Source organism: Scardinius erythrophthalmus (assembly GCF_964197995.2).
Source record: "Scardinius erythrophthalmus genome assembly, chromosome: 10".
Lineage (NCBI taxonomy): Eukaryota > Metazoa > Chordata > Actinopteri > Cypriniformes > Leuciscidae > Scardinius > Scardinius erythrophthalmus.
In genome coordinates, this window is record NC_138230.1 from 7,292,942 (window position 1) to 7,318,388 (window position 25,447).

At 36.7% G+C, this 25,447-nt stretch overlaps 1 protein-coding gene across 1 annotated transcript; it reads left to right on the forward strand.

The window, feature by feature from the left end:
* The first annotated feature begins 828 nt into the window (after positions 1 to 828).
* dgat1a (diacylglycerol O-acyltransferase 1a) lies at positions 829 to 25,435 on the forward strand. The gene is made up of 17 exons (XM_081376410.1): positions 829 to 1,143; positions 3,457 to 3,544; positions 11,365 to 11,405; positions 12,491 to 12,576; positions 12,782 to 12,834; positions 13,368 to 13,473; positions 14,326 to 14,454; positions 19,820 to 19,894; positions 21,135 to 21,238; positions 21,316 to 21,354; positions 21,439 to 21,480; positions 21,873 to 21,917; positions 22,202 to 22,314; positions 22,663 to 22,728; positions 22,890 to 22,977; positions 23,074 to 23,136; positions 23,883 to 25,435. Exons 1-17 carry the CDS (start codon positions 950 to 952, stop codon positions 24,042 to 24,044), a joined length of 1,494 nt encoding a protein of 497 aa, XP_081232536.1. The 5' UTR covers positions 829 to 949; the 3' UTR covers positions 24,045 to 25,435.
* Positions 25,436 to 25,447: the final 12 nt, after the last annotated feature.

Below are 25,447 nucleotides of genomic sequence, written 5' to 3' on the forward strand. Positions count from 1 at the left end.
GTGTGTGTGTGTGCGTGCGTGCGTGCGTGCGTGTGTGTGTGTGTGTAATATAATTTAAAGTTATTTTATTTGGTAATTTTATATAAATCATTATTATTATCATAATAATAATCAGAATCTGAATGAGATTTACTGCCATAAACAAGGAATTCGTCTTGTGAAGCTTCCAGTACACAGAAAAAAATTAATAAAATAAAAATTAATGCAAATTATATACTATAATTGTATAGTATGTTCATATATTATTATGTATAAAAACAGTTGATGGACCCCATTGGCTTCCGAAAAAAATACTATGGAAGTCAATGGGGCCCATCAACTCTTTGGTTACCGACATTCTTCTAAATATCTTCTTTTGTGTTCAGCTGAAGAAACAAATGAATACAGGTCTGGAACACAGATTGAGGGTGAGTAAATTATGACAAAATTAGTATTTTTGGGTGAACTTTCCCTTTATGCTCAGCTTGTGTTTCCACTGCAGTCCCTAAACCTGCTTTGACATTAAATAAGGCCAAGAAAAGAACAGATGTATAGAAACTCCAGATCCGTCCAAATATGTGCATGCTCTGGATATAGGTAAACAAACAATAAATGCAAAGAATGTACTATATTTGTGGGTTCTTTGAATAATTATAATCTCAATCTTGTTTTATTATCATGATATTCATATGTCACCAATGGATCAATACAAAGTCTCTCACCGCTTGAGAGCAAAATGTGGTTTATGATATTTGTCAAATCCTGTAGATGGCTGTAAAACAGTGTAATCAGTGGCTTTATGACTGAGTGGAGTATGCCATGGTGCATCAGGGTGTCACCGCGCTCATTGCGCAACGTTTGCGCAGCGCGGATGGCTTGACGCGCCGCGTCCTTTTCGATTCAGCGTGATAACAAACGTGAAGAACATGAGAGGAACAATGTGTCTGTTTGTTCCACTATAATCGCGAACATGGGCGACAGAAGCGAGAGGGGTTCGGCAAAGCACAGACGGAGAACCACGATCTCCGGAGACGCGGCGGCTCACGCGAAGCGCAGCGGCGCAACAGAGACTCTCAGCGGGCAGGTGAAGGAGAAAGAGCCGAGACATGAAACATCCGCGAGTAAACAGAAGAATCACAGCGACGCTGGAGATGACACGTTCAGGTAAAACATGCTATTGAAGTATAATGCTTTGACTTGATATGTGCAGCGTCTGTCTATCTGGATAGCGAGAGAGATATGCTTGTACACGGGTCGATAACACACATAAACAGACATTTATAGGCCTATTCATACAGTATGTAGCCTACATATAGCATACTAAATTTCCTTCTTGGTTTGATATAAAGGTCTACAGGGACCCAAAAAGTATTTGGACACTCCAGCTACAAACATTTCTGGATGTCATTTTCAAATGATTAAATGTATTACTGTATTAAACTGTATTAAAGTTGCTGCCTTACATTTTTAAGCATGCACAATCAACTTGCAACTTGTATAACTTATTAAAGAGTTAAAGCAATGTAAAAACATATGTTGTCGTAATTTATTGATCCAATCATTTTTCATTTACAGTATATATATAACATGTTTTATATTTTATAACATTTATATTTACACAGTAGACTGTCATTCTCTGTTCATATCTCCTAAACAGAGAATGGGGGTGACATATCGCATGCAGCGCTGGTTATTCTTTCCATGGAACATAATGCTAACATACTGCTTTTTAATATAGTGATGTGACAATATATTGTTTTCTGGTTCTATAGTGATCTCATTTGGCCAAATGTAGTCGGTCGTCCTGGTGTTTCAATGAATCTTTAAATCATAGTAGGCTATACTCAGCTATGTAATTAAATATGTAATTCACTGTAGTAGTTTAACCCTAACCAGCCCAGATACAAGAGGATACAAGATACAGAGCTCTTCAGGTAAAGGTGTGAAGGTCGAGCCATTCATTAAGCTGTTGTCACAATTATTGATAAAACTGTCACTGATAAGATCAACATGACCTTAATAACTTTAGTAACCAACCCTTTCTAACTCGCACACATTAAGAGCTCTCTTCCTGTAGGAGTGAGATTGCTCAAACTCGAGGGCGTTTCATCACTGATTTCTACATCGCCTCGATCTGTCGTAAAAACTCAGTCAATGGACACTTCAGTTACAACAGAACAATTTCTGGATGTCATTGCATTTCCAAATGCTGCTGGATCTTTTCTCAGAACTGCTTTTCTTTAAAGGGCTCCTATTATGCTTTTCTCCTTTCTTTAGTGTGTAATGTTTCTGTTCGAGCATGAAAAAGCTCTGAAAGTCCCTCCAGCGGGAGTTCTTCTCTATATCAGAGTGAGTGTTTCTGAACTCCCTGAAACGCTTCCATTGTAGTCTTGAGTTTCTTCCGGGAACGAACACGTCACAATATTCCTCATTTTAAATTATTAACATGCAGGTTAAAGGGGCGGGGGTTGAGTTAGCTAGTAGTGTGTTGAAACTGGCGGTTATGGTAAGGGGCGGGACATTTCCCAAACACGCTTGAAGCTCTTGACCAATCACAACACACTGCTCCAGCCGACCAATCAGAGCACAGTGTGCTTTTCAGAAGGAGGGGCTTCATAGAGACAGGAACGGGCTGTTGAATTATTAGAAAATAATGCATATTTGAGGTGGTAATGCGGCCACGACGCGAAGCACTAAGAATTCAACAGACCGGAGTCAATTATTCTGCTTATACTGGTTACCACGCCTCAACATCGCACAGAAGATGTATTTCAACATTTTTCAGGTTATTGTCCTTAAAACATGTGGACAAAATCCCATCCCCCTTGAGACATTGATAGCAGATTAATGCAGTTATGAGAGAGAGAGAGAGAGAGAGAGAGAGAGAGAGAGAGAGAGAGAGAGAGAAAGACATTGTTCGGTAGCAGCGTCTCTACTAATAGCAAAACTGCAAGTTTATCTGCTTCAAGAACAGCGCCGTTATTTCCTCGCTAGTGAGAAATGTCATGTACCTTTTAGTTTAGTTTTACTGATAAAATGGCCAGAGCAGCGCTGACAACACCTTTCTTTGCGTGTGTGTGTGCATGCGTTTGAGTAGCAGAAAGAGAGTAATAAAAAATAATAGTTTTTAAAATAATAAAATGTAATTTTGTGGCAAAAAAAAACATGGAAATAATTTTTTATTTTTATCCTAGTGTTCACTATATTTATTTGCTTGGTCGGTGTCTTCTTGGGTTTTGGTTCTTTTGCTGCTGCAGGACCATTGAAATAACTGAAATCATGTGGTGAAGTGATACTGACATGTAATGCGATCAAGACCAGTCTGGATCAACTTAAAAATAACTGAACACCTTAACGTTCGTCAACCAATCAGATTCAAGCTTGAGAACCTGTTCTCGTAGAGCCCAAAGACAAAATCAGGACTTTGTAAAAGGGCATAATATGACGTGTTTAAAATAATATGACCTGTGTCTTCAGCTGCCACAAGCTGCAGGAGTCGCTGCTCAGCTCCGATAGCGGATACAGCAACTACAGAGGGATCCTCAACTGGTGTGTGGTCATGCTGGTGAGTTTACACACACACTGGCTCTCACACGTCAACTCATAATGACACAAATCATGATCACATTAAATATAGTGATTCTCATTAAAGCTACGAAAGTTATTCAGTTATGAGCATTGAGTGATTTTGACTAAGTGCAAAAAAAAAAAGTAATTTAATGTGCAAAGACTGAGTCAAACGCCCTTTACAAAAAAATAAATGAAATAAAAGGATGAGATGAGATGGAGTTTTTCGCCCATCATCAGGTTATCGCCTGACCTTTCCAACATGATTGCGTAATGTTTGAAGTCATGGACGTGCAAGACGAGCATTTGTAGTTAAAAAGTATATGAATGTTTTTGTTTTTTTATATATAAAATGACCGATGGTTTGTCTTGAGAAGACTCTTATTCCTCGACTGGGATCGCGTCGAGACTTTGAAGCTGCACTGAAACTGCGATTTGGAGCTTCAAACTGTTGGACCCCATTGAAGTCCACTATATGGAGAAAAATCCTGGAATGTTTTCCTCAAAAACCTTAATTTCTTTTTGACTGAAGAAAGAAAGACACAAACATCTTGGATGACGTGGGGGAGAGTAAATTATCAGGACATTTTAATTCTGAAGTGAACTAATCCTTTAACATGATTATCTGCTTACTGTCGCTTTAAGAGCTAATGCACTGACCGAATATACTGACACACATGCTATTCTCTCCCAGCTGCTTTTCATCACTTTAGACATAACTTACAGTTTATGTGAATACACGTCCAGTGTGGCCGCACTGCTGTGAAGGAAAGGATCTCCATTTTCTTGTGGACAAGAAACATGTCAGACTACACGTTGCTTTCCGACCAGTCATGGCGTGCCCTCTTGCACACACACATATTTACTGGCACACATACACACGCACTGTCACACACACACACACACACTCGCTCACTCGCACACATACGCGCACTCACTCACATCGATAGGCTACCTACACACACACACTCTCGCACGCACACACACACCCACACACACTCTTGCTGACTCGCTCACTCACTCACTCGCGCACACACACACACACACACATTCACACACTCTCTCACTCTTGACAGAACCCGTCGTGGAGGACCAAAAAAAAAAAAAAAAACATGCTAGTCTTTTTATCGTGAAGCATCGCAGACCGTCGGTTGTCGCCCACTATGACACACTACACGAGATGAAACGATCGAATCTTGCGTCCCGACGCCTGTTGTCGCATATCACTCTAAAAATGCTGTGTTGTTTTAACCCAATTTTGGGTCAAATATGGACTAACCCAACGTTGGGTTAAAAATGGACAAACCCAGCCATTGGGTTACATTTTTAAATTGCATTTTTAACCCAACGTTTGGGTTAGTCCATATTTGACCCAAAATTGGGTAAAAACAACCCAGCATCGTATACGAATCCCCATGACACCCCACGTCAAATGGATCGTGCCAAAATCTGGCTAAAATCGTGTAATCTGAACCAGGCATACGACTGTGTAAGATCAGTGTGTTTAGGCCCTCGCTGTTACCTGAACATAAATAATGACACACTGCTGGCCGGTGATGTCTTTGGTCTGATCACATCGGTTATTTCCGTCCGCTCTTCTGCCGGAGTCTTTCCACCTGTTCGCCCTCAGATGATCTAGATAATCGAGAAGGAAACATCTAGTAAATCACCATGCGCTTGTCAGAATGGTGAAGACTGTTCGCCCTTCATCGCGGTCACACACGTCAAGTTCATTCCGGTCTATTGTGAACTCAGTGGGATTGAATTGAGTAAGAATTTGACCTTTATCCTCGACTCCGGTCTCAGATAATCATATGACATGCAACACAATGCCAGGCGTATTACTTATTCCAGAATCTGATTTCTTCAGTGACTGGAGTTTAGCTGGAGATGTTGTGACAGGCTCGATTCCCTTGCATTACCACATCAAACCCAGAGGGAGTTTATTCCTCCGCGCTCTCTCTCTCTCTCTCTCTCTCTCTCTCTCTCTCTCTCTCTCTCCAGAGAAGCAGCATGGCATCATTATCCAGTCGCTGTTTGAGATTTAATGCATTCATCTCATGTCGACAAAGAGACTTCAGACTCGTTTGCTGAGCAACACTGACAAAAATATCCATGCTTGTTTTATTGGCAGTGTTATTTTAGTATTATTTATTTATTCACTATTATTTATTATAAAATATTATAGTTTTTTATATTTTGAATGAGCTTTTATTTGAGTATTTTCATTTTAATTGTACCTTTAGTTGGTTTTGTTGTGTGCTTTTGTTGTAAATTCAAAAAAATTCTATTTAGCTTTAGTTTATTTTTATTTCAGTTTTAGTCATTTCAGTACTTTAACTTATTTAATTAACTTATTTCAATTAGTTGCCCATGCATCATTTAAATGTAATTTTTTTTTCATCTACTAATTATGTTTTATTTCAGTATATTGTATAATATTTGTATATATTATTATAATATTAATTTATTTTTATTTTAGTTTTAGTAATTTTAGTACTTCATCTTAAACTTGTTTGCCAGGGACACTTTTTAAAATTTATTTTAAGTTTTTTTTTTAGGTTTAAGTTTTTAAATATTTAATATTAATATTTTATTTTAATTACAAAAAATGATTTTTAATTGCTTTAGTTTTAGTTTTAGTTAAATTTACTAAAATTACTAAAACTAACCCTAACTAACTAAGCTGTATTATCATTATATATTATATTATATTAAAAACAACAATTTTTCAAAAGTTTAAGCTTATGTTTGTAATGTTTCTTAAGCTTAAGTTTTTAATATAACATTTTATTTTATGACAGCTTTGTTTTAATGATCAAAAATGTTTTTAATAGTTAATTTTAGGTTGTTTTTTTTTACATTTAACTTGAACAACTAAAATTACCAAAAATATTAAAAACGTTTTTAAACATTAAAACAAAGCTGCAATAAAATATAATGTTATATTAAAAACTTAGACTTAAAAAAGGTTTTTCATAAAATATTATATTTTAATTTCAGCTTTATCTTAATTAGCAAATGTTAATAGTTTTAGTTTTAATTAACAATAACAACACTGTTCATTGAACATGAACCTTGGCAATATCATAACATACCATAATAGCAGCTGCATACAGTAAATCTCATTGGAGTTTGAAAACTGTATTGCTCAGACCTTTGTGTGTCCTCGAGTGACCTTTGACCCACTAACAGAGCCTGCCAGCCTATAAATACAGTGTCAATGACTGTGACATTTAATATGCTGAGGATGTATCAGTCAGACTTATGATGATCTGTCAATCAAAAGACAAGCTGTCCTTCAAGTCAAATCCAGTCTGTCGAAGTCTTAAAGTTTCTCTTCTCTGCAGTAATGAAAAGTCCAACACATCCGGGGATTACTTTAATGAACGCTCAGAAATGTCACGCGTCCTCTAAAAATAAACATCTATTTCACCCTGAACCGCGAGGAAATGGAGCAGCATCTTCAAAGCCACGGAAAGCAAATCACAGTTCTGAAAGCAGTATTAATCCTCGCTTTGAAACGCGATTGCATTGACGTTCTCTGTGGGATTGAGATTTCACCTCGTCTTTTTTTTACCATATTCCCATGCAGTATCCTAAAATGCTTTGACTCCACGAATGGATAATTATGAAAGTCAAGGATAAAGGCGGCCTGCTTTTGAGAGATTTCTGCTGGAGAAAATTGATGGAGCTCAACAGTGTCAAACTCTCATTGAGTTTCTCCAGAGAGAAATCGTTTTTATTTCAGTTATTAATTTAGTTACATCAATTATTAAATTAGTTCATTTCATCTAAAGCCAGAAATTATGTCACCGTCCAGCTCAGTTTAGTTCTCATACAGCAGCGTTGTATATTAGGTGTGTGTGTGTGTGTGTGTGTGTGTCATTAAACCGACGTCCCACAGCCTTTAAGCATTTAGCATGGATCTATGTGCAAATCAATTAGCAATCCTCTTTGAACGAGGTCAGGGTTGAGTCTGGCAGATTTCCCAACGCAAATCTAATCAAATGGCCTTTGGAACGAGAAAGTCTTCCAGCAAACTGTCGTAAATCATCGCTTACAAGTGGTTCAAAGTCTTCAGGCCTTTAGTCTTGATTAAAAATTTGCTTTTGATAAATGCAATGACCAAACAATGAATTTAGTTTAAAAAAAAGCTGGTTTAACATTCAAAACAAGTTTATTTTCAGTAGTCTGCAGTGGGTCCAGCTAACAGTGCAGAAACGACAGCATGGAGACTGTGGTCAAAGGTCAGAGGTCAGATGTGTTAATCTGAGGTTGTTTATGTTGTTGTGCTGCAGACTTTGCTATGCTAGTGACAGTTTTCATAAACAGTAGTATGGTAGATACAATATAATCATTGGAGAGAATCATGTGATCTTTCTATTTTAGAGTACAAACACATGATAAACATCAGAGTAGATTCACATACAAAATAATTTTTTGTTGTAATATCCAACCAGAGACATTTTAGCGATGTATTTCAGATTAGAAAATTAGAAGCTTGTTTCTGCCACAGAAAAAAAAAAGAAGAAAAAAAGAGATGTTTGTGAGGTATAAACAATTCTGACATTTTTCTCGATTCCGAGTTTGTAAATCACAATTCTAATTGTTTTCTCGCTATTCCAGAGTTTATAACTCGCAATTATGACTTTTTTCTCACAATTCTTAGTTTATAACTCACAATTATGACTTTTTCCTTGCAATTATGACATTTTTCTCGCAATTCTGAGTTTATAACTCGCAATTATGACTTTTTTCTCACAATTCTTAGTTTATAACTAGCAATTATGACTTTTTCCTTGCAATTATGACTTTTTCCTTGCAATTATGACTTTTTTCTTGCAATTCCGAGTTTATAACTCACAATTATGACTTTTTCCTTGCAATTATGACATTTTTCTCGCAATTCCGAGTTTATAACTCGCAATTATGACTTTTTTCTCGCAATTATGACATTTTTCTCGCAATTCTGAGTTTATAACTCGCAATTATGACTTTTTTTTCGTAATTATGACATTTTTCTCGCAATTCTGAGTTTATAACTCGCAATTATGACTTTTTTCTCACAATTCTGACATTTTTCTCGCAACTGAGTTTATAACTCGCAATTATGACTTTTTTTCTCGCAATTCTGAATTTATAACTCGCAATTATGACTTTTTCCTTGCAATTATGACTTTTTTCTCACAATTCTTAGTTTATAACTCACAATTCTGACATTTTTCTCGCAATTCTGAGTTTATAACTCGCAATTATTACTTTTTTCTCGCAATTCTGACATTTTTCTCGCAATTCTGAGTTTATAACTCGCAATTATGACTTTTTTCTCGCAATTCTGAATTTATAACTCGCAATTTTGACTTTTTCCTTGCAATTATGACTTTTTTCTCGCAATTCTGAATTTATAACTCGCAATTATGACTTTTTCCTTGCAATTATGACTTTTTTCTCACAATTCTTAGTTTGTAACTCACAATTATGACTTTTTCCTTGCAATTATGACATTTTTCTCGCAATTCTGAGTTTATAACTCACAATTATGACTTTTTTCTCACAATTCTTAGTTTATACAGTAACTAGCAATTATGACTTTTTCCTTGCAATTATGACATTTTTCTCCCAATTCCTAGTTTATAACTCACAATTATGACTTTTTCCTTGCAATTATGACATTTTTCTCGCAATTCCAAGTTTATAACTCACAATTATGACTTTTTCCTTGCAATTATGACATTTTTCTCGCAATTCTGAGTTTATAACTCGCAATTATGACTTTTTTCTCACAATTCTGAGTTTATAACTCGCAATTATGACTTTTTTCTCACAATTCTTAGTTTATAACTAGCAATTATGACTTTTTCTCGCAATTCCGAGTTTATAACTCAGAATTATGACTTTTTTCTCACAATTATGACTTTTTTCTCACAATTCTTAGTTTATAACTAGCAATCATGACACTTTTCTCGCAATTCCGAGTTTATTACTCTCAATTATTACTTTTTTTCTCGCAATTCTGAGTTTATAACTAGCAATTATGACTTTTTTCTCGCAATTATGAAATTTTTGTCACAATTATGATTTTTTTTTGCAATTCCGAGTTTATAACTCGCAATTATGACTTTTTTCTCGCAATTGTGAGTTAATAACTCGCAATTATGACATTTTTCTCGCAATTGTGAGTTTATAACTCGCAATTATGAAATTTTTCTCGCAATTCCGAGTTTATAACTCGCAATTATGACTTTTTCTCTCAATTCTGAGTTTAGAACTCGCAATTATGACTTTTTCCTTGCAATTATGACTTTTTTCTTGCAATTCCGAGTTTATAACTCGCAATTATGACTTTTTTCTCGCAATTGTGAGTTTATAACTCGCAATTATGAAATTTTTCTCGCAATTCCGAGTTTATAACTCGCAATTATGACTTTTTCTCTCAATTCTGAGTTTAGAACTCGCAATTATGACTTTTTCTCTCAATTCTGAGTTTATAACTCGCAATTATGACTTTTTCTCTCAATTCTGAGTTTATAACTCGCAATTATGACTTTTTTCTTGCAATTCTCACAATTCTGAGTTTATAACTCGCAATTGTGACTTTTTTCTTGCAATTCCGAGTTTATAACTCGCAATTATGACTTTTTTCTGAGTTTAGAACTCGCAATTATGACCTTTTTCTCGCAATTCTGAGTTTATAACTCGCAATTATGACTTTTTTCTGAGTTTAGAACTCGCAATTATGACCTTTTTCTCGCAATTCTGAGTTTATAACTCGCAATTATGACTTTTTTCTGAGTTTAGAACTCGCAATTATGACCTTTTTCTCGCAATTCTGAGTTTATAACTCGCAATTATGACTTTTTTCTCGCAATTGTGAGTTAATAACTCGCAATTATGACATTTTTCTCGCAATTGTGAGTTTATAACTCGCAATTATGAAATTTTTCTCGCAATTCCGAGTTTATAACTCGCAATTATGACTTTTTCTCTCAATTCTGAGTTTAGAACTCGCAATTATGACTTTTTCCTTGCAATTATGACTTTTTTCTTGCAATTCCGAGTTTATAACTCGCAATTATGACTTTTTTCTCGCAATTGTGAGTTTATAACTCGCAAATATGAAATTTTTCTCGCAATTCCGAGTTTATAACTCGCAATTATGACTTTTTCTCTCAATTCTGAGTTTAGAACTCGCAATTATGACTTTTTCTCTCAATTCTGAGTTTATAACTCGCAATTGTGACTTTTTTCTTGCAATTCCGAGTTTATAACTCGCAATTATGACTTTTTTCTGAGTTTAGAACTCGCAATTATGACCTTTTTCTCGCAATTCTGAGTTTATAACTCGCAATTATGACTTTTTTCTTGCAATTCTCACAATTCTGAGTTTATAACTCACAATTGTGACTTTTTTCTCGCAATTCCGAGTTTATAACTCACAATTATGACTTTTTCTCTCAATTCCGAGTTTATAACTCGGAATTATGACTTTTTTCTGAGTTTAGAACTCGCAATTATTACCTTTTTTTTCACAGAATTGTGAGAAATAAACTTGCAATTGTGAGTTATAAAGTTTGAATTGTGAGATAAGAAACAAGGTTTCATTGCAAACAAATTACATTTTCTATATAAAAACGAAAACATAAAATAGACAGGGATGTGGCGAAAAGCATCTGAATCATCTTATTTTCAGTGTTAAACCTCAGATCCCATCCAGTTCTTTTGAAAGAAGTGTAACTCTTGTTTTGCCTGCAGGGGTTTGATACAAATGAACCGTGTTTAAATGCATTAAATTGCTTTATTTGTTTCTGTTTCCAGGTTTTGTCCAATGCACGGCTGGTCCTGGAGAACCTTATAAAGTAAGTATATCATTAACATCATTTGTTGTCTAATTCATAATAAGTCGGCTATGGTAATTTGATTTCTCATGCTCAGTGACTCTCTAATTTCTGGCTAATGATCCAGCTGAAACATCTGAATAAGACAGATAATGACTATGCCCGGCGGGAACTAAATGCATGTCTTTTGTTTCTCGTCATTAAGCAAACACTTTCATCCAAAGCAGAATACAGTAGCGTAATCGCAGGGCCGTCCCCTGGAGAAATGGAAACTCTCCAGTTTATTGGTCGCTTCCACCAGGTGTTAAAAACATGAGCTTTGGCTTCTGGGATTTTCAGGCCAGTCTCACTATAGGAAGATTTGTTCAAATCACTAACCAGCTAAAGTCATTTTGACACTTTCCCTAACAAACATCAGCAGCAAATTACAGTACATTAAAAAAAAAACAGGTTTTCAATAAATTAAAGCTAATTATAATTTATTATGCTTTAAACATTACAATATTATATTTGACCTATGGCTGATATAAATACGATATATATATTATATCACACTATTTAATTTAACGATAGTAAAATCACATTCATAACAATTGCTGAAATTAAGTTTATATTTATTTTACATAATATTTACTGAATTAAAAATAAATAATTAGAAAATGAATATTAATTTTCTTTTTACTGAACTTGATAAAAAAATAAATCTGTAAAATAAACAGTTTGCAACTTTTGTAACTATGTAACCTATTATAGTATTTTTCAGAAATAAAGAAATTGTTAAAAATATGCTGAATAAAAAAATTCTGAATGCGAGATATCGGCCTTGGTGATGTATCAGTCGACCACTATATATATATATATATATACACACACACAATTATTAATACAATAATTATATGAAACATTTATTCAAAACACCAGCTTTAGCAACAGCAAAAGTAATGCTTTTCCTACGTTTTTTTTTTTTATGACAGCACTGTATGAATTACTTTAGTTGATTTAGCTGATTAATGCTTACATTAATTTGACATATACATAATGCAGCATATGTGATACGATATGATGTTATCTAACACATGAGGCTCCATTTCCCCTCCTGTCTTCAGATATGGCATTCTGGTGGATCCCATCCAGTTTGTCTCTCTCTTCCTGAAGGACCCCTACAGCTGGCCGGCTCTGTGCCTGATCATCGGTATGATGAGTGTGTGTGTGTGTGTGGTTTGTGTTGTGTTGCTTAGGGACCATCAGCAGAGACGTGCAGAGCTCATGCTGAAGACATCATTTCACACCACATTTATGCTTTCTGTCATGCATAATGTTGTATCATTAAAAATTCACATCAATTCTTCATGCATGCTCAGTTCAATATGCCGTGTCTAATCTGTTTTCTTTTTCAGTTTCCAACGTGTTTATAATGGCAGCTTTGTACACGGAGAGAAAGCTATCCGTGGTGAGTTGCATGCTGGGAATGAACTGTGTGATTACTGAGAGGCTTACAATTATAACCAATTACACAAACCTGAACCGAGTCTCACAAACCTGACAACATGTCTAGGTCACATGTTGTAACACACACACACACACACACACACACGACTAAAATATTATTTTCTTGTGAAATGTACTCCACTAATCTTTGTTTTATTTACATCTTCATGTTTACTGTGTGCACATCAAATAACAAATATTACATTTTTTGTAATCTTTTTTTTTAATATTTTTTGCATTACAGTAATGAGTATGTTTTTTTTTTCACAACATTCACATATCATTTAACACATTTATTTATTCATTTATTTATAAATTTACAGTAATTATAATATAATATATATGTGTGATTTATATATATATATATATATATATATATATATATATATATATACATGACCTGGAAATTTCTTCATGAGATTCACCTAAAAAAAAAAGAATTGTTTATTGAAAGTCAAAGTTCATTTTAATAAAGTCATCTAATTGAACTTTTAGGGCACCATCTCTGAGGGAACCGGAACATTCCTTCATTCCATCAATCTTGCAGCACTTTTATTTTTCCCAGCCGTCACCGTTCTCCGCGTGACCTCTATGACCCCAGGTATCACAAACGCCGTCCACGCTCCATCTATGTGCATATGTTCATAACACCTTTAAAGGATTAGTTCACCTCAAAATGAAATATTCCTGATAATTTACTCATTCCGATCTCATCCAAGATGTCCATGTCTTTCTTTCTTCAGTGGAAAAGAAATTAAGTTTTTTGAGGAAAACATTTTTCTACACACAATGGACTTCAATGGCAACCAGAATGTTGAAGTTCAAATCAATGCAGTTTAAATTTTATTTTATTTTAGAAAATGACCGATCGTTTCGCTAGATAAGACCATATTCCTCAGCTGGGATCGTGCAGAGTCCTTTGAAACGGCACTGATTTGAACTTCAACATTCTGGTTGCCATTGAAGTCCATTGTGTAGAGAAAAATCCTGAAATGTTTTCCTCAAAATACTTAATTTATTTTCCACTGAAGAAAGAAAGACATGAACATCTTGGATGGCACTGGGGTGAGTAAATTATCAGGACATTTTCATTTTGAGGTGAACTAATCCTTTAACCTGCAGTCGGATAAGGACACGGTTGTTTTTAACTAGAAAACTATGCTTTTTGATTTAAGTCATTTGTTTCCTTTGTCTTTAATCTGATTTTCATTATCGATGCCATATCAAGATGTATATTTTTCAATTTAATGACAGAAAATGAGTCATGGATATTGTTCTTAACAATTGACTGATTAATCGGCATGGTTGAAATATATCGGTCTGACAGTCTGATCATTACTAACCACAATCTATCACTACATTTAGCAACTATTTACTATGCTCTGTATTATGTCTTCTTGCGTGTAAATTCTCCACTCTTGCATGTGTGTGGTGTTGTGTGTGTGTTTTGCAGTGGGTGGTGTTGTGGCGTTGGGCGTCTTCACCGTTCTCTTCCTGAAGCTTTACTCCTACAGAGACGTCAACAAATGGTGCCGAGAAATCAGACACGCCAAAGCCAGAACCCTGTCTCGCTCTCACTCCTGTGAGTCAGACAATGACATCCTCAGCAGAACACACACATCTTCATCAGAACACACACAAACGACATCTTCATCAGAACATACACATCTTCATCAGAACACACACATCTTCATCAGAACACACACAAACGACATCTTAATCAGAACATACACAAACGACATCTTCATCAGAACACACACAAACAACATCTTCATCAGAACACACACAAACGACATCTTCATCAGAACACACACAAACGACATCTTCATCAGAACAAACACAAACGACATCTTCATCAGAACACACATCTTCATCAGAACACACACAAACGACATCTTCATCAGAACACACACATCTTCATCAGAACACACACATCTTCATCAGAACACATACAAACGACATCTTCATCAGAACACACACAAACAACATCTTCATCAGAACACACACAAACGACATCTTCATCAGAACACACACAAACAACGTCTTCATCAGAACACACACAAACGACATCTTCATCAGATCACACACAAACGACATCTTCATCAGAACACACACAAACGACATCTTCATCAGAACAAACACAAACGACATCTTCATCAGAACACACATCTTCATCAGAACACACACAAACGACATCTTCATCAGAACACACACATCTTCATCAGAACACACACATCTTCATCAGAACACATACAAACGACATCTTCATCAGAACACACACAAACGACATCTTCATCAGAACACACACAAACGACATCTTCATCAGAACACACACAAACGACATCTTCATCAGAACACATACAAACGACATCTTCATCAGAACACACACAAACGACATCTTCATCAGAACACACACATCTTCATCAGAACACACACAAACGACATCTTCATCAGAACACACACAAACGACATCTTCATCAGAACACACACAAACGACATCTTCATCAGAACACACACATCTTCATCAGAACACACACATCTTCATCAGAACACACACATCTTCATCAGAACACACACAAACGACATCTTCATCAGAACACACACAAACGACATCTTCATCAGAACACACACATCTTCATCAGAACACACACATCTTCATCAGAACACACACATCTTCATCAGAACACACACAAACGACATCTTCATCAGAACACACACAAACGACATCTTCATCAGAACACACACAAACGACATCTTCATCAGATCACACACAAACGACATCTTCATCAGAACACACACAAACGACATCTTCATCAGAACACACACAAACGACATCTTCATCAGAACACACACAAACGACATCTTCATCAGAACACACACATCTTCATCAGAACACACACATCTTCATCAGAACACACACAAACGACATCTTCATCAGAACACACACAAACGACATCTTCATCAGAACACACACAAACGACATCTTCATCAGAACACACACAAACGACATCTTCATCAGAACACACACAAACGACATCTTCATCAGAACACACACATCTTCATCAGAACACACACAAACGACATCTTCATCAGAACACACACAAACGACATCTTCATCAGATCACACACAAACGACATCTTCATCAGAACACACACAAACGACATCTTCATCAGAACACACACAAACGACATCTTCATCAGAACACACACAAACGACATCTTCATCAGATCACACACAAACGACATCTTCATCAGATCACACACAAACGACATCTTCATCAGAACACACACAAACGACATCTTCATCAGAACACACACAAACGACATCTTCATCAGAACACACACAAACGACATCTTCATCAGAACACACACAAACGACATCTTCATCAGAACACACACAAACGACATCTTCATCAGAACACACACATCTTCATCAGAACACACACATCTTCATCAGAACACACACATCTTCATCAGAACACACACATCTTCATCAGAACACACACATCTTCATCAGAACACACACAAACGACATCTTCATCAGAACACACACAAACGACATCTTCATCAGATCACACACAAACGACATCTTCATCAGAACACACACAAACGACATCTTCATCAGAACACACACATCTTCATCAGAACACACACATCTTCATCAGAACACACACAAACGACATCTTCATCAGAACACACACAAACGACATCTTCATCAGAACACACACAAACGACATCTTCATCAGAACACACACAAACGACATCTTCATCAGAACACACACAAACGACATCTTCATCAGAACACACACAAACGACATCTTCATCAGAACACACACAAACGACATCTTCATCAGAACACACACAAACGACATCTTCATCAGAACACACACAAACGACATCTTCATCAGAACATACACAAACGACATCTTCATCAGAACACACACAAACGACATCTTCATCAGAACACACACAAACGACATCTTCATCAGATCACACACAAACGACGTCTTCATCAGAACACACACATCTTCATCAGAACACACACAAACGACATCTTCATCAGAACACACACAAACGACATCTTCATCAGAACACACACAAACGACATCTTCATCAGAACACACACAAACAACGTCTTCATCAGAACACACACAAACGACATCTTCATCAGAACACACACATCTTCATCAGAACACACACAAACGACATCTTCATCAGAACACACACAAACGACATCTTCATCAGAACACACACAAACGACATCTTCATCAGAACACACACAAACGACATCTTCATCAGAACAAACACAAACGACATCTTCATCAGAACACACATCTTCATCAGAACACACACAAACGACATCTTCATCAGAACACACACAAACGACATCTTCATCAGAACACACACAAACGACATCTTCATCAGAACACACACAAACGACATCTTCATCAGAACACACACAAACGACATCTTCATCAGAACACACACAAACGACATCTTCATCAGAACACACACAAACGACATCTTCATCAGAACACACACATCTTCATCAGAACACACACATCTTCATCAGAACACACACAAACGACATCTTCATCAGAACACACACATCTTCATCAGAACACACACAAACGACATCTTCATCAGAACACACACATCTTCATCAGAACACACACAAACGACATCTTCATCAGAACACACACAAACGACATCTTCATCAGAACACACACAAACGACATCTTCATCAGAACACACACAAACGACATCTTCATCAGAACACACACAAACGACATCTTCATCAGATCACACACAAACGACATCTTCATCAGAACACACACAAACGACATCTTCATCAGAACACACACAAACGACATCTTCATCAGAACACACACAAACGACATCTTCATCAGAACACACACAAACGACATCTTCATCAGAACACACACAAACGACATCTTCATCAGAACACACACAAACGACATCTTCATCAGAACACACACAAACGACATCTTCATCAGAACACACACAAACGACATCTTCATCAGAACACACACAAACGACATCTTCATCAGAACACACACAAACAACATCTTCATCAGATCACACACATCTTCATCAGAACACACACATCTTCATCAGAACACACACAAACGACATCTTCATCAGAACACACACATCTTCATCAGAACACACACAAACGACATCTTCATCAGAACACACACAAACGACATCTTCATCAGATCACACACAAACGACATCTTCATCAGAACACACACAAACGACATCTTCATCAGAACACACACAAACGACATCTTCATCAGAACACACACAAACGACATCTTCATCAGAACACACACAAACGACATCTTCATCAGAACACACACAAACAACATCTTCATCAGATCACACACAAACGACATCTTCATCAGAACACACACATCTTCATCAGAACACACACAAACGACATCTTCATCAGAACACACACAAACGACATCTTCATCAGATCACACACAAACGACGTCTTCATCAGAACACACACATCTTCATCAGAACACACACATCTTCCTCAGAACACACACATCTTCATCAGAACACACACAAACGACATCTTCATCAGAACACACACAAACGACATCTTCATCAGAACACACACAAACGACATCTTCATCAGAACACACACAAACAACATCTTCATCAGAACACACACAAACGACATCTTCATCAGAACACACACAAACGACATCTTCATCAGAACACACACATCTTCATCAGAACACACACATCTTCATCAGAACACACACAAACGACATCTTCATCAGAACACACACATCTTCATCAGAACACACACATCTTCATCAGAACACACACAAACGACATCTTCATCAGAACCCACACAAACGACATCTTCATCAGAACACACACAAACGACATCTTCATCAGAACACACACAAACGACATCTTCATCAGAACACACACAAACGACATCTTCATCAGAACACACACAAACGACATCTTCATCAGAACACACACAAACGACATCTTCATCAGAACACACACAAACTACATCTTCATCAGAACACACACAAACGACATCTTCATCAGAACACACACAAACGACATCTTCATCAGAACACACACAAACGACATCTTCATCAGAACACACACAAACGACATCTTCATCAGAACACACACAAACTACATCTTCATCAGAACACACACAAACGACATCTTCATCAGAACATACACAAACGACATCTTCATCAGAACACACACAAACGACATCTTCATCAGATCACACACAAACGACGTCTTCATCAGAACACACACATCTTCATCAGATCACACACAAACGACGTCTTCATCAGAACACACACCTGACAGCAAGCACATCCCCATCAGCTCCTGCTTTCTGAAACACACTCCATGCATGAGTGCAAACGCCTCTAGATGTGCCACTGCTGTGTTCGGAAGTGTGTCACTGAATGAATCCTAATGCAATGCAAGTATAGCATTAGAGTTAAGGGAATTTATCACTATCTTTATGAATGCATTGTTTTGATTTGCATTATAGTTTGCAAAATTAAAAAAATCAGTGGCAGGTTTTACTGAAACACACTATGCATAAATGCAAACGCTTCTAGATACGCAATAGAAATGTCTCAATGCACGAATCCTAATGCAATGCAAGTATAGAATGCGTTGGAGTTAACTTAGCAATGAATTTATCATTATTCATATGAATGCATTGTTTGGGTTTGCATTGAAGTTTCAGCAAAACTTCAAACTAACCTTCAAATGCTGTCAAGCCAACATTCAAAAAAGTCTTTCAGTGTCAGCATGAGTGAGTCCTGTCATTGGGTTTGTGTTGTTTTTGGTCTCTTGGCAGAGACTATCTGAACGTATTGTGTGTGTGTGTGTGTGTGTTAATGTTCAACTTTCTCCTGTAGGCCCGTCTGTGCACAGAGCCAACGGCACAACCGGATACACACACGTGACCTATCCGGGCAACCTCACGCACAGAGGTCAGTCTCTTCAGTCGTTACATAAACTGAACCTGATTGAGAGTTTAAAGCGTAACTCTCGCCAAAATGCAACCTGGGAAATGTCCACCGGCATTTTGACTGTTAAAAATAGTCGATCTCTGAATGCAACGTAACCGGGAGGAGAGTAAAGATGGAAAGCTCCTAATGCTCAGTTCCGTATAAATTCATGGATAATTTGTTGTTTTGTCGTTAGTGAAAATCAATATTGACCTTGTATTTGAAAAAGGATCCTCATATGAGAAGCAATACTAAAATTCAGAGTCAGTTCATTCGCATTCGGAGATCGACTATTTTTGACTGACAAATTGTCGGCGGCCGGAAGCAACAACAGCAACAGTGAGTTGTTAAAAACCTTTCTTTTTAGTAAACTCTGTGTACACACACAATGTTCTCAATGCTGGAGTTCATGTGTAGAGCCCCTGGTGACACTGAGAGCACAGTTTCATGTTGTGTCGAGCCGCATTAGTGTTTTAAAAATAGCGATTTTGATGCTGTCATAGTCGTGCCTCAAGCACTCCCATTCACAAGGCAATTTGACCGAAAACGAAAATACGGCCAATCTTAAAAGTGGCGTCTCCATCCTAATTATGCTTTTAAACGAAAGTTTGCCTCAGGTAGATTCACAAAAAGACCCTAGGTTGCATTTTGGCGAGAGTTACACTTTAATAACTCTCAGTTATGGAGGAATTGCTATTGAAGCTTGTTTTCCGCTGCAGAATAACAAAATAAAAAAGGCAATTGAAAGTTTATACTTATCTCACAATTCAGAGAAAAAAGTATTACGGAGCCCCACACATGGCATGCAGGAAAAAATATGTATCGTGACCATGAATTAACAATTCGTTCCCGCGACTTACTAATATGTCAATATATGGCAAAATGAATTCCCTTGTTTTAGTTTTAATCAAAAGTACTGTACAACGTGGCCATGATTTATTAAAATGAGACAAATTATTATAGGCTATCATACACACAATTTACTTAAAACAAGGGAAGGAATTAGTAAAACATGGTCACTCACGATTTACTAAAACAAGAGAACTAATTTGTTGCCATGATAGATATAGATATTAGTTGGCATGTCATGTGCCGGGCTCCACATTAACTTGAAATTGCGAGATCACAGTTCGCTTTTTTTTCTTTATTTCATGGCAGAAACAAACTTCCATAAATTTCAGTTCATTTGTAATGAAAATGGACATTATTTATTTATTTACAGACATTTATTATTTCATTTTCGTCCCAACTCTGTGTTACGAGCTGAATTTCCCGCGGTCTCCACGGATACGGAAACGTTTCTTACTGCGCCGTCTTCTTGAGATGGTGAGATCAAGCTTATGAGAGCAGAGGCAAACCGGAGAACCTCTTGAACTTCATGCATGTTTCTTTCTTTCTTGCAGCTGTTTTTAATGCAGCTAATGGTTGGATTAATACAGCAGGTATGCAAAGAATTCCTCAGTAAATCAGGGTGAATTATATAAATGACGTGATGTTTTTAATGACTCTGTTTTGTCTTCTGATAGTGGATGGTTCCGACGATTCAGAACTCAATGAAACCCTTTCAGGTAGAATCTGAATTTAATGTTTTAACCCTGTAAAGCCTGACATATGAAATAATTGTCAGAAACATGTCATTTTTTGAAATGTAACCTTTAGACAAAATGTAAAAGAAAAAATCAGAAATACTTGCATATAGCGAGAACACTTTATTCAGAGGCCCAAACTGAGCAGAAATTTGCAATTTGGAGCAGATGGTGATATTTATATGGCCAAAAAGTAAGATGAAATTATGATACAGTAGCTTGTAATGTAAATCAATGAGATATTTATAACAGTATACTGTGGCAGACACATAAAATGCATATTAATATCAGTTATCACTCTTTAGCAAGTAATCTTTACCTATTTATCATTTTATCTACTTATTAATCATATGAGTATCTTTCTCTTTTAACAGGACATGGATTTCACTAGAATAGTTGAACGTCTGCTGAAACTTGCTGTAAGTGTGGCGAGAAACAGACGCAAACACAGACAGATGCTGATGATGTCATGGATGATGCTGTTGCTATGACTCCTGTTGCTAGTTCTTTTGCAGGTGCTATATATATACAGTTTGGCAAAAATATTTGACCACAGTTGACCAATCGGAATCAAGAATTCCAAGCGGCTTGAATTTTGCACGACAACGGCTGCTGTTGCTATTGTTGATGTCATGTTTGTGGCCCCTCCTCCTCAGAGTGTCTAATGGCACAAGCCCCGCCCCTTCTCCCTGTCCCCCTACAGGTGCCCAATCATTTTATCTGGCTCATCTTTTTCTATTGGTATTTCCACTCCTCTATGAACTTCATAGCTGAGCTCATGCAGTTCGGAGACCGCGAGTTTTACCGAGACTGGTGGTGAGTGGCTTCCTCCATCCAGAGCTGGTTTACTCTTATCATACTTAAGTATGTTTACGTCAAATTTACATCAAAAACACATGCCTGTTCACACCAAAGTTGATAACAACACCTATAGTGTTAAATAATGTGATTAGAATAAACAGAACAACATCGTCCGCTTGTGTAGATGCTAATGTAGTTATCGTAATAGTTATCTTTATTATGAATGGGCTTGCATTACTTTTGGTGTTACTGGTATTATCATTGAATGCTTGGATGCATCACATTACAGAAGTAAAGTAGCTTGCGGATGCCATTTCACAGAAAGTTTTCACATTTTGTGAATACTGAGCTTTATATTCGCAGGAACTCTGAAACGATTACCTACTTTTGGTCGAATTGGAACATTCCTGTTCACAAGTGGTGCCTACGGTGAGACGGGATTATCAGTTAATATGATTGGATCTGTCTGTTATTTGTGCACCAGAGGCGGTTTTCTTACTGCCCCTTTGCATTTCTATCATGACAAAAATCAGTTCTGAGGAAAGTTTGTGTATCTGTTCATTGGTTTCTCATTCTCTGTTTCCCTTCAGACACTTTTATAAGCCCATGTTGGTGAGAGGCATAAATAAGCTACCGGCTCAGGTCGCCGTGTTCTTCCTGTCTGCATTTTTCCATGAGGTTTCACTGCACGCTTGTATTGCTTCATTACAGTTTACAGTCATGTTTTTTCCTGTGTATTAATAGTCCTGACAATGTTTTGTTTAATTTTGCTAGTATTTAGTGAGCGTTCCTCTAAAGATGTTTCGGCTCTGGGCGTTCCTGGGGATGATGTTACAGGTCAGTCTTAAATACCACATTATACTTGTTAAACTCACCTTTTACTTAATCACCTTGAAACTGTTTTTGGTATTTTTGGCGCTGTTTTAGATCTATTTAGGTCTTATTTGACCAGACGCAGACAGTTTGTTGCTTTAGGGGAATACAGGTCTGATATTGGACCAGTAACTACTGGCATCCCTCAAGGCTCAGTCTTAGGACCCTTTTACTTTATACTTATTCCCACTTGGCCAACTCTAGTTATTAAGTATCATTTTTATGCATTTGACACACAGATATACATTCATTGTAAACACAGTCAAAGTGAGGCTGTCTCATTGCTCACTAAATGTACAGTAGTCAACATTTGAAGTGAATCAAAACCTTTCATCAAAGTTATACATGAATTTTGAACAATACCCGTTCTTATCTTAGGACAACTTTGATTAACTTTTTTGGTCCACTTCAAATGTTGACTACTGTATTTCTGAGATAAAATCGTGGATGGCTTTTTATATTAAAATTTATTTGTTTTTTCTTCCGGTTAAATTTAGAGTTGATATTAAAGTTCTTGTGCTCGCATACAAAGCACTTCACAAACTGGCTCCAGACTGTTTATCTTAGGTTTTAACACCATACCGTATATATATATATATATATATATATATCCCGGTGCTCCTTTCAAGGCACTAAAGAAAATAAAGTTTTATTTAAACATCAAATAAAATGGAGCCGTTTCTCATTTCACATTCTACTTCCTGTTTCAGATCCCACTCGCCTATTTCGTTGGCCGATTCTTGAGAGGAAACTATGGGAACGCAGCCGTGTGGATGTCGCTGATCATCGGCCAGCCGACCGCCGTTCTGATGTACGTCCACGACTATTACGTGCTGCATTATGAGAGCGTGTCGGAGGGCGTCGCGGTATGACGCAGCCATTTCTGCAATAACCGAGATGTTGAATGTAAAAAACAATGCATATATTTTTCGAAGGGAAATTTTGAACAGACTTCAGCCCAAATTAAATGTGATTATTAGTCAGAAGGCACGTGGAAGGTTAGCAGACATGTTTTATCACGTGCAATGCAATCAAATCAAACACTGCCGAGCCAAAGCAGCACGTCATCGCAATGCCTTCTCACTAATGTTTCGTACTTGACATTTTCCTACTGATAAATTCAGAGACACAAAATCAAAAGTGCCAAAAATATGGTGATTTTATTTTTCCCAGTGCATTTCAGATGGACACTCATTTGTGTCTGCGATTCAAGTAGTGTTTTTTACTATTTGTGCTGTTGCTTTAGTGTGTGATCGATTGAATCTGTGAGCCTATGCACTTTATTCAAAAATGCATGACATTTGTGAACCTTTTTAAAGGTAAAGATTGTAACTGCTTTAATGTTGATTTCAATACTTGCTGTCAATTTTAATACATTATACATCAGTCTTGTACATGAATGTGTAAAAAGCCAAAAGAAATTGTGCCATTTTAATTGCCTGGAATATGACTTCAATGGGATTTAAGGTTTATCTGCTCTGTTCATTAGGGGCCAAGCACCAATGGGGTGAGACATCGAAATTTAATTTTCCGTCCGGCCTGATTTTCATAGTAACTTTGGAAATCAATGGCCTTAAGTCATTACTCTGCTGTCTTTAGATTCCTTAAAACAATACCCATCTTTCTAAGGTCATGTACAGCACGTTGCATGTCTGCTATTCTAAGTTTGATCACTTTTTCAAACAAATTTGCATCAAATAGTCTTGGATTTTGTTAATACCAAACCAATTGTAAGTAACGTGTCAAAGAACACCAAGTAAGAAGTGAGAATGTTTTTTGCCAATTATTTTCTTCAAACTGAGTTCCAGACCTTAGGCTGTGCCCTGCTGGTCAATTATTGTAAATGATTTATATACTCGTTATATCTTTTGTCCACTGCTGCGGTGCTTGGCCCCATTATTAATGATTGCAGGTGTTTTTTTCTGGTGTAAAATCTGTTTTGATAGATACTTTCTAACAACATCATCTTTTTATGTCATAGACAAGAATTTATTGATCTAGATAACACTTTTAGATTCATAATTGATCATGGTTATAACACTTGAGATGTGAATTCACTTTATTCCATTGAAACTGCTGCAATAAGGTGTGAGAACAGATTTGTTTGAAGAGCAGTTTTTGGATTAAGTTTAAAGTACCTTTTTACGAAACATTTGAGAGATTTTTCCTGTGAAAGCCAAAGTTTGTAACTAAGACACGTAATGTTTTTCCTCGTGCGCTTGTGGCAGCTCATGTTCCAGTTGAATAAATCTTTTAAAACACTAGCATTGTGTAT